This window comes from Danio rerio, chromosome 8 (genome assembly GCF_052040795.2).
Source record: "Danio rerio strain M-AB ecotype USA chromosome 8, GRCz13ab, whole genome shotgun sequence".
NCBI lineage: Eukaryota > Metazoa > Chordata > Actinopteri > Cypriniformes > Danionidae > Danio > Danio rerio.
The window spans coordinates 15,768,628-15,780,000 of record NC_141028.1 but is presented as its reverse complement, the minus strand read 5'-3'; the positions used below and the strand labels follow the sequence as shown (position 1 = coordinate 15,780,000).

Sequence of the window (11,373 nt, the reverse complement as noted above, 5' to 3'; positions counted from 1 at the left end):
TAAGTGTGATATCACGTGAACAGCTTCCGGGTCCAATTGCTCTATCAAACTATATGGGGAGACTCAACAAATAGTAATAATAAACGTTTACAAAGCGATGTAATACTTTCGAAAATCCCTATCGCAATATATATAACAATGTCTAATACCTGATAGCCAGATTTTGGTGTCTGTGATGCAACAAGTCCAGAGGCTGTTGTGTACACCATGATTTTATATAAAATTAAATTTAACGTGTGTTAAGAGTAAAAAGTGGTCATAAACGAATATTTTCTCAATTCAAATGAGTAGCGGCTTTGACCAAGAAACACTATTTCATACATCGTGACTTAAGGCTGATTTATACTTCTGCGTCAAACGCACGCGTATGTTACGACGTTGACGCATAGCCCTCCGCCGTGGCCGTCGGCATCGCTGACGTGCACCTCTCAAAAAATGTAACTACACGTCACAACGACGCGTAGCGCAAGCTCTGTGATTGGTCGGCTTGGTAGTGCTGACGAGTCTGGGCGGGACCCAGAGCCGCGCGAATGGCGCGACCCCGATGGAATTGATTGTTTACAAGTCTGGAGTCCCGTGAATGAATTTTCCGGATGGAAAGTTTTGTTTTGCGTTTACCTCGTTGTTAAAGTTGTTGCACGTCGGCCGATTCCTGCCTCAAAATGAGCGAGTTTGAGCCACTTGTACATCCTGATACTGATACAGCAGCAAAGAAACTCGACACAGGAACATTTACACCTTACTGCCAACTAGCGTTTCGGAAGTGTTAATGCAGACCAACAGAGACAGCGCGCAGAAGTATAAATGCACAGCTACGTGCATTGCATGCGTCGTGGGTTACGTCGGTCACTTGACGCAGAAGTATAAACCAGGCTTTAAGCGGATCAGCCAAAATGTCAATATCGGTGCATCCATAAGGTCAATCCTTTCATTACTACAGGAATTGCCAAATTGACAAGTTTTAAATGATTATTGAACAGCAACCACAGACATGAAAGCATCCGTCTAGTGCACTTAGGGTCCAAATTCGTTGCCTGACTTTTATTCACACCATTATTGGGTATGATAGGGGGCAATTTTAAACACAGCTGTAGACAAAACAAGAACAACAAACTACTGAAGAGAGCAAAAACGGCAGACACCCACTTTTATATGCATGTGTTTCAAATGTGTGCAAATACAGTTAAATCACTACTAAAATTTGGAAAAATAAAGGCACATACATTAGACTAGAGTTCGAGTATTATGAGGTGTCAAATGGAGTATCTACTGAAAGTCCTTGCATGTAAAAACCAAAGTATACTGTAGGCTTAAAGGGATAGTTCACTCAAAAATGACATATTACTCACTATTTACTCTCCATCAAGTGGTTCCAATCCTTCGAGTTCTTTCTTCTGTTGAACACAAAAGAAGATATTTTGAAAAAAAGCTGAAAGCCTGTAACCATCGACTTCCATAGCAGGACATTACAGGTTTTCAACATTCTTCAAAAGTAAGAAACTCAATCAGGTTTGGAACATGAGTAAATGACAGAATAGTTTTTTTGGGGATAGCCTTGTAAGCTGTTGTGCAACTGAATGCATAAAAGTCTTCATTCGAGTCCCGATTCAGGTAGATGATTTGAATAGCTAATAAATGCAAAACACAATTAAAGCTGAAGCTCCCAAGCACGGCAAGAAATGTGCATCGTTTCACCGAATCAATGTCAACACATTGTCAGGACTACGAAGCAAGTGTGCCCTTTAATTGCTCGCCGACCCTGTTTCTGTGTGACTCTTATGTCGCCGACGTCCTTCGCCAGGTAGTTTGTCCTTCAAAGGCTTTGTTTGATTGCTAATTTCACCCCTAATGGGGCATGAAGTTGTGCATGTGGCCTGCCAGAGGCGATTCCCCCTCCTCCGTACTGGCACTGTCCTGCCGGTTAGTCCTCTAAACCAGTAGAGGGCGCCGGAAAAAAAAGCAAAAAGTCTGTCAAAACGTGCATCAGCGCTTCTTTTTAGTAGACTGTACAAACAATCAACAATGGAGAGACACGTTCAGAGACAAAAACACTGACGGGACGTTCACACAAACACACAGGCGCACACATTCGCAGTTCGTTGAGGTGACTGTCGTTTAGTTCTGCTCTGAAGTCCGTGTTTTATTTCAGAGATTGTCCCTTGTGCTTTTCCCGTGCGCCCTGTTTTTGTCGGGCTGGAAGAGACTGTAAACTTTCATACGTAACAAATCACAAAAGGTAAATACGTAGGTACACGTAGACATTTACAGTCAGCCGAATGTGTTGTGCTTCGACAGTGTGCAAAATTACGGCACCACCAACTGTAACAAACACCAGGATGCTATTACACGTTGAACATGTAATAAACGAGAACACTATAATATGGCATGAGTTCCTGTGGCATAGTCACAACACGGTACGATTTCACATAAGTGACGTGTATACCAGAAGAAAGGGCTCGATTCGTTGTGCGTCACGACTTGTGACCGCACGTTTGCTTCGTTCTCATCACAAAAGAATGTGACACTTAGCTGTACAATAGATTATAATGCTTTTTCTCACGCGTGAATATTGAACGTCATCATCACCGTCACTCTCAGACTGAGCGTTATTGCATTTCTTTTTTTTTCATTATTACTCCGTTAGTTTTGTATTACAGAGAAGTCTGTGCGTGTGCATGTGTGTCTGTTAGTCACTGCTTGGGGCTCCTTGCTGTGTCAGTGTGTGCCAGTATTCCACTTTCTTTCCCTTGTATTTTAGACACTCGAACCAGTGTTTCAGTCTGTCTCCTTTGGCGTTAATCCCCAATTCAACTCCACCTGAGAAAGAGAGGCACAGAACAATAAGACGATAAATGAAAATAACAGGGTTGCGTGATCACCACATTAAAAAAGGGTAAAAAAAATCATAATTACACTATTGTTTAAAAGTTTGAGGTGTGAAAGACTTTTTAAAGGATTTTGAATGAAGTCTGTTATGTTCACTGATGGTCCATTTATGAAAATTCTTAGTTTCACTTAATGTTTTATATTTACTAGGCATGTGTTTGAGTAAACTGTTAATATTTGTTTTTTTTTCTATAAAGGTCTGATAATATTTCTTCTATATTTCGAATTAAAGTATTGACATGTAGGGTTTTTATTTTGGTATAATTATATATATATATATATATATATATATATATATATATATATATATATATATATATATATATATATATATATATGTATATATATATATATATATATTAGTGGTGGGCCGTTATCGACGTTAACGTGCTGCGTTATCGTGAGACTCTTATCTGGGAGCTGAGTTTATTCTACACAAGCTATGATGACTTTGACCTTGATATTTTAACGTGGATGTATACCTGACCAGTGAGCAGTCTGACAAAAAAGTGCCCTTCTGAATCAAATCAGCAGGATGCCTGACTTTAACTGCAGTTTGGCCGTTTCATATATACAGTATGTGTGTGTGTGTGTGTGTGTGTGTGTGTGTGTGTATTTTATCAATTATCATTGTGTGTTTTAAATGACAGGTGTTTTTGCAAAACAAAATACAAATTAGGATTTACTGAAACAAATTACTAAAAAATTGAAAATCCAGAGATACCATTTGCAAGTGATTTTTATCCATAGCTATACAGTGTATATATATGAACATTTATTAAATGTGCTGATTTATAAATACTTTATATGCAGTCTTAGTCCCAGTATTAAGATAAATGGAAAAAAAATAACATAATTACCTTTGGAAAAGAAAAGAAAATCTTACACATGCCAAACCTATGATGCTTAAACAGCTAAGTACTGTATTCTCCCTGATACTCTATCCACATTGTTTATGTATTAAGCAACTACATGCTATTCATTATTTCTCTAATCTATTCTAAGCAATATTCTGTTCATATTCTGGTTAGTAATTAGGTCCTTATTTACATATTTATGAGATTAATAACACTTAGCAGAGAGTGACGAGCATGCAACCTGTTTTAATACCTGCTGCTCTCTATTGCCACATAAATCTGCTCGGTTTTAAATCTTGCATTGACATTCACAGCTCTGTCTCAATTCAATTAAACACATTCAAGACAGTCACCAAGTTAACATTTCCCAATCATGGTTTATTTGGTTTGAAATACTACAGTGAAACTAAATAAAAATGAATCGATATAATTATTAAAACAATCTAAACCTTTAACATTCATACATTTATATGAGACTTTTATTTTTAATTTCCAGGTTCTGTTGGTTGCAATCTCCGAATTTTCCTTGCCAATCTTAGGCCAATTGATATAGGTTGTTTTGGTTCAATTTGGAATTTCCCCAGCCGTGCAAAGCCCGGGGGACCAGCAGACTAGCTCTAACTTAGCCTCCGCTGCGCCTTATATGAGACTTTTATTTCAATATGTTGATGTATAGAATGTTTGCAATCACGTTGTTCTGATAACCTACGTAATTCAGATGGAGGGCAGGAAGTAAAAAAATGAATGGGAGACTTAAAGGAAAGACCGTCTTTTTGTGATTTATACCATAATTCAAGGGAAATATAAATAGAAAATATATGCTGCACATATGTTGAAAATATATCATTAACATATGTTGGGCTTGATCCTTATATCACTAAAGAGTTTTCTATTGAACTCAAATATATTTGCCTGTCATTGAGGCGGCTATGTTACATGAAAGAATACTATAGTAATTATTATAGTATACTATAAGCATACTACAGATAATTACTTGAATGAAACTGTCGTTTTGATTATATTGTTGCTGTAGTACAACACAACTGTAGTAATAAACTAATTATTCGATAAGCTTCAGTTTTCTACGCTATGATTACACACCATCACAATGCACCACAGTTTACACTAACTTTACCATATTTATTATAGTTTTTCAGTGTACTATGCTACAGTATTCTGTAGCATTTATTAACTAAAAGTTGTACAAATTAAACACTTTACTATGTGGTATTTCCCCATGCAAAAATTTTCCAGACATCATAAAATAACAGATGAAAGCACACAAAAGCGTAAACGCGTAGTCTACATTATTATTTATTTATTTTTGTAAGAAGGAAAACGTGCTCCACAATAATAACCTCTAGTTTTGTCGCAAGGGCTGCATTACTTTTTTGTTCTGTCGATGAACTTTCCATCAACAAACTTTCACCGCTGCTGCACATCTCGATGTTCACGTTATGCTTGTTTATTCTGTCCAAACTCCAGCGAAGACTTGGATTATTGCAAAACAAGAAGAAGATTTCATTGCAGTGATTACATGGCAAGGTACGTTATTTATGTTCTCCTGGATTTTGTGTGGTGGTGTTTGTATCTGACTTTTATATAACACATTAACATATATATACACATACCGAGGCCTGTATATAATCTTTATTAGCTAGCAGCAAGTTCTCTGAAACTTTCACATGGTCACCCACTGAAGCTAATCAGGGCTGCGCCCGGTCAGTACCTGGATGGGAGACCACATGGGAAAGCTAGATTGCTGCTGGAAGTGGTGTAAGTGAGGCCAGCAGGGAGTGCTCAACCTGCGGTCTGTGTGGGTCCTAACACCCCAGTATAGTGAAGGGGATTCTATACTGCTCAGTGAGTGCCGTCTTTTGAATGAGATGGTCCTGATTATCTGCAGTCGTTAAAAATCCCAGGATGTCCTTCGAAAAAGAGTAGGGGTTTAACGCCGAATTCTGGCATTCTGGCCAAATTTGCCCACTGGCCTCTGTCTCCACCAATCAGCTGGTACAGTTGAAGTCATAATTATTAGCTCCCCTTTGAATTTTTTTCTTCTTTTTTAAATATTTCCAAAATTATGTTTAACAGAGCAAGGAAATTTTCACAGTATGTCTGATAATATTTTTTCTTCTGGATAAAGTCTGATTTTTTTTATTTCAGCAAGAATAAAAGCAGTTTTTAATTTTTTAAACACCATTTTAGGGACAAAATTATTAGCCCCTTTAAGCTAATTTTTTTCTCAATAGTCTACAGAACAAACCATCGTTATACAATAACTTGCCTGATTACCCTAACCTGCCTAGTTAGCCTAATTAACCTAGTTAAGCTTTAAATGTCACTTTAAGCTATATAGAAGTGTCTTGAAAAATATTAAGTAAAATATTATTTACTGTCATCATGGCAAAGATAAAACAAATCAGTTATTAGAAATAGGTTTCTAAAACTATTATGCTTAGATATGTGCTAAAACAATCTTCCCTCCATTAAACAGAAATTTGGGAAAAAAATAAACAGGGGCACTAATAAGTCAGGGGGGCTAATAATTCTGACTTCAACTGTATGTAGTGTGTGGTCTGGCGCAATATAGCAGCCGTCACGTCATCCAGGTGATAGAGGAGATTCCCCCAATGTGTAAAGTGAGTGTCTAGAAAAGCACTATATAAATGTAAGGAATTATTATTGTTATTTCTTTAACTACTATTATTATTACTATTATTATTATTATTGGTGCCGTCAAATGAACGATCATGTTCAATATAAAGTTAAATAAATGTTGATTACATGCCGCCTTTTCTTCCATTTTTCAGCTAGTTTCTTGAAATTTTCCCTGTTTATAAACAAAAACTTTTGGAAGTCTATAAAAAAAAAAAAAACTGTTTGGCATTTCGCAATTCGGCCAATTATAAACAGCAGAACACATAAATAGATGTTCTGACAGTGATTTCTTTGTAGATGAATCAGTTCCTGCTCTCCATCTGAATTTCGTGCGTCATCAATGACGTGATGTAAAAACAACCTATACTTCCAACTGAAGCGAAATATTGAGTGGGGGCGGAGCTTTCTTTTTGCACATCCTTCCATTGTAGCAAACTAATGGTAAAGGGGCGTGGTTAAGAATATTGTGGCTGAAGCATCAAACTGACATCAACAGAAGGACCACCACTCCAAACGTGGTAGCAAATGGTCAGACTTTGATTGAAGATTAGCAAAACAAACCTTTTTTTTTTTTCGGTGGATTAATTTGAATGAATTAATTGCTCACCGACAGAAAAAAGGATTTAAAATTGTATGCGAAAAATAACTAATAGCCTATAGTAGGATATCAATCCTTCTAAAATAACACAAATGACACTTGTGAAGTGGAATATTTTTTTCCTAGACACTTCAGTGCGTCTCTCTTTAGTCTAACACCTAAACTCGCTCTGAATAATGAAGCTGTGTGTGAAGCGTTTGTGGACACAAGCTGCGTTTCATTTCATCAGGCCCCTCACGTACTGAGACTCTGCCCCGCTTCGATCCCTCCTACACAAACACACAAACACACACACCTCGCATCAATAGCACATGCTCACGGCCACGAGCAAGCCATGACAAATGAACCCTACGCATGACATCCCTGCCATGGGGAACAGAAGAAAAAGAAAAGGAAACAGACAGGGAGCTCGGGAAAGACAAGCCGGTTGAAAAGATCCAGGAAAATGTTAAATAAATACTAAGCTTCATTGCACTCGTCAGTCTGAGACCTGCGTCCTCCGTGAGCCTTCACGCCTCACAAGCCCCCATTCCTTCACATCCTTTCATTTCTGCACACTTTCCTTCCTGATCCCCTCCATCCGTCCCTCAGCCTAAATCAGAGACACTGACATCAATTACTCTCACTGTCCTGATCGTTACACAGCGCAAGTGTCATTCATCCGTGAACAAACACGTCACTAAACAGACCTCAAGAGCTGCTCTGCACTACACTGCTTTCATTAAAGGACACTTCAGGCAAAAATGAAGATTCTGTCATCATTGTGTTATGCATTTCAACTTGACTATGTGGTATGGACTATTGCCAGTTAAAAAGCAAAAACTGTGCCGAGTAGTTGAAATTGCTAGCGCAATTGTGGGCAAACCACACAGACGATTGAATAAAATTTATCAATAGCTCAAATAAGAAGAGTTTGGCATCAAAATTTCAGAAGAGATTTGGCAGAATAGCTTAGAGGACATTGATAAACAATCAATCAACACTAGATTATGCCTCATCCAGTTCAAGGTCTTACATAGGCTACATTTCTCCAAAAAGAAATTACATAGGATTTTCCCCAACATATCTCCCATTTGTGATAAGTGCAAATCAGAAGAAGCTGATTTAGCTCATAGTTTTGTATTCTGTCATAAAATACAGGGATTCTGGAATGAGGTCTTTAAAGTGCTTTCAGATGTTCTTGATCAACATATAGATCCTGACCCAATGCTTATTATATTAGGACATTCTGATTATACATATTCTTTGAGCAGTCCACAACAGAAATTCCTTGCATATTGTTTGATTACAGCCAAAAAGCTGCTATTGTTGTATTGGAAAAATGTTAATCCTCCAACTGCCAAACTATGGCTTGAAGAATTGATATCGACTCTGCACCTAGAACGAACCAGATTTATTTTAAAAGGCAATATTGGACAATTTCAGAAAATTTGGGGCCCTTTCTTTTATTACTTCATGGGGAATTCTTCCCCCCAAAGCAATGTATTGTAACTAAAAGTTGTTTTGATTATCACTGTAGTGTATATACTTACAGGTTGGGCTTGGGGTGTTTTTTTTTTTTTTGGTTTGTTTTGTTTTTGTAAATGTATGCATATCAGAAAACTAATCCTGTGATTATTGTAAGTTTATTCAACAACCAAATAAAAAAACTTATTTGACAAAAAAAATAGCTCAAATAAGTATTCACCCATGGGGTAAGACAGAAAAACAACACCAGCCACATCAATACACTGAAGAGTGGAGCAGCAGAGCTGCTACAGATGTATCTGCACCTGTAAGATCACCCGTGGAAAGATTTTAAAGACTCAGACCTTGTTTACACTAATACACTAGTAAAATGATCCGCGTCCACACTGGCGTTTCACCTAGCATTTCTGAATCACTCTGCGTCCACACTGTACAGCTGAAAACGGACATCATGAGACCACACACACTCTCTGTCATGCACAGCAACTTATGCGGATGTCTGAGCTCCAGGCAGTCAGCGGGTGCTCTGCGAACACCGCCCCAGATGAGAGCAGCACAGGTTGGACAGTTCACCAAGTATCTTCTGTTGGATTTCATCTCACTATAGTTGTTAAATGTGATATTTAACTAATCTTGTCCCTATCTAATAACTCTTTGGTCTTTTGAATCTATTAATTTCTCTAAGGTAATGTTTTGGCTGAGCGCAAAGACATATTATACTTTATGTAACAGCATACACTGATTGTACACATTTGACTGATTGCTTGTATAAACTTATTGTGCGTTATACTTTTATAATGGCCATTATTGATTATTAAAACTGATATTCAGCAAAAGAGGCAGGGTCTGTTTTGTATTTATCATTAAAAATGAAAGGAGGCAGTTATGTTATAGGCTCCGTTTTGTTATAAATATGCATACAATGAAGATGATGGTCATATAAATATGTAGCTACACGACACCATTTTTAGTGTGTGTTAAGTTAATATCAAAATGAAAATAGGCCATATATCATGTTTTCATTTAATTGTTAAGAAAGTGAAACAACGTTGCCTGGGTGATGCAAATGAGGTTATAAAGTACACTGTTCCCTTTGAAGATTTACTCAATGTTGTCTATATCAAACTTGCGAAGTCTGAACTTAAGGAAAGGATGCAGGACTGAACTGTGTGTAGGTTACTTAATGTTGTGAAAAAAGCCCAAATCAGATAGGCTAATGTCTGCAGCCACACCTCCGTTTTCAGATGTCTCTGTTTTCCCTCATCCACACTGAGACGGCGCAGCAGCATTTTAAAATAAAAAAGGCCTCTTCAGCGTTTTAAAAATGCTCAAAAACTACGTTGTAGTGTGGACGGAAGGTGTAACCATATAGCAAAACTTATGCGTTTTAAAACTGACAAGGACACCAAGCTAACGCCGACGACTGATTCAAGAGCAAGCGTTCTGTGACTGCACAAGAGCATCCACATCATAGGAGGCAATATCTGTGTTATCGTTCCAAACAGGTAAACCAAAACTTCCAACGCACCCAAGCTAATCGTAAATAAAGCAGCATTTAGCATCATCATCACATTAATTGTCACTCAACACTGAGGGATTTGCTCCTGCAAATATGTCTGACAATCTAATGATCCATATCGTTTGCAAATATTTGAGAAATGTAGCGAAATTAAAGCCAGCCTTTTTGTGATACGTCATGTCTTGAATTGTTTACTTGTTACGTCACTTTACTACATCACACTTGCGCACTGATTCATTGCTGAATAACTTCAGCCAAGAGCTGACGCCAATTTGACATGTTGACATTGACTTGATGAGAGGTGACTTGTGGGACAAACCAAACCAACTATCCTGTCCGATGGACCAACAAAGCCCAATTGCTGACTGCTTTGTCCCGGCTCTAAAGCAAACTGACCGAAAAATGTGTTTCAAATACACATTTACTGGTCCATCGAGAAGAGACCACCCTCATGATTCTAAAGCGCTTTAGGTGTATGGCTATACATAAAAGATGCGTTATATACACTCACCGGCCTCTTTATTAGGTACAACCGGGTTAGACCCCTTGGACCCTTCGAAACTTGCCTTAATCCTCTGTGACGTAGATTCAACAAGATACTGGAATTATTCCATAGAGATTTTGGTCTATATTGACATGATAGCATCCCCCAGTTGCTGCAGATTTGTAGGCTGCCCATCCCATTCCACCACATCCTAAAGGTGCTCTATTGGATTGAGCTCTGGTGACTGTGTAGGCCATTTGAGTACAGTGAACTAATTGTCATGTTCAAGAAACCAGTCACGCTTTGACATGGTGCGTTAACCCCACATTATTACTCTACCACCACCAGCCTGAATCATTGATACAAGGCAGGATGGATCCATGCTTTTATGTTGTTGATGCCAAATTCTGACCCTACCATCCAAATGTCGCAGCAGAAATCGAGACTCATCAGACCAGGCAACGTTTTTCCAATCTTCTATTGTCCAGTTTTGGTAAACCTGTGTGAATTGTAGCCTCAGTTTCCTGTTCTTAGCTGACAGGAGTGGCACCCGGTGTGGTCTTCTGCTCCTGTAGCCCATCTGCCTCAAGGCTGGACGTGTTGTGCATTCAGAGATGCTCTTCTGCAGAACTCAGTTGTAACAAGTGGTTATTTGAGTTACTGTTGCCATTTTATCAGCTGGAACCAGTCTGGCCATTCTCCTCTGAACTCTGGCATCAACAAAGCATTTGTGCCCACAGAACTGCCGCTCACTGGATATTTTGCTCTTTTTTTGGACCATTCTCTGCTAACCCTAGAGATGGTTGTGCGTGAAAATCCCAGTAGATCAGCAGTTTCTGAAAAACTCAGACCAGTCTGGCACTAACAACCATGCCACGATCAAGGTCACTTAAATCACCTT

At 38.3% G+C, this 11,373-nt stretch overlaps 1 protein-coding gene and 1 long non-coding RNA gene across 8 annotated transcripts in view; one reads left to right on the top strand and one right to left on the bottom strand.

Annotated features, from left to right (window-relative positions):
* The window catches only part of doc2g (double C2-like domains, gamma), a 170,529-nt gene that overhangs the window by 1,944 nt on the left and 157,212 nt on the right, over positions 1-11,373 (bottom strand). For 6 of the 7 annotated variants that reach the window (XM_087262535.1, XM_087262534.1, XM_087262536.1 and 3 more), the window contains one exon: positions 1-2,817. This exon is cut by the window's left edge and continues 1,944 nt beyond it. In XM_087262535.1, coding sequence (XP_087118661.1) covers positions 2,687-2,817 — 131 coding nt within the window. In that variant the 3' untranslated portion in view covers positions 1-2,686. 7 annotated transcript variants of the gene reach the window in all.
* Positions 3,505-7,394, top strand: LOC147842602 (uncharacterized). Its single transcript, XR_015497742.1, has 2 exons — positions 3,505-5,756; positions 6,420-7,394. It is a non-coding gene; the product is annotated as an uncharacterized LOC147842602 (long non-coding RNA).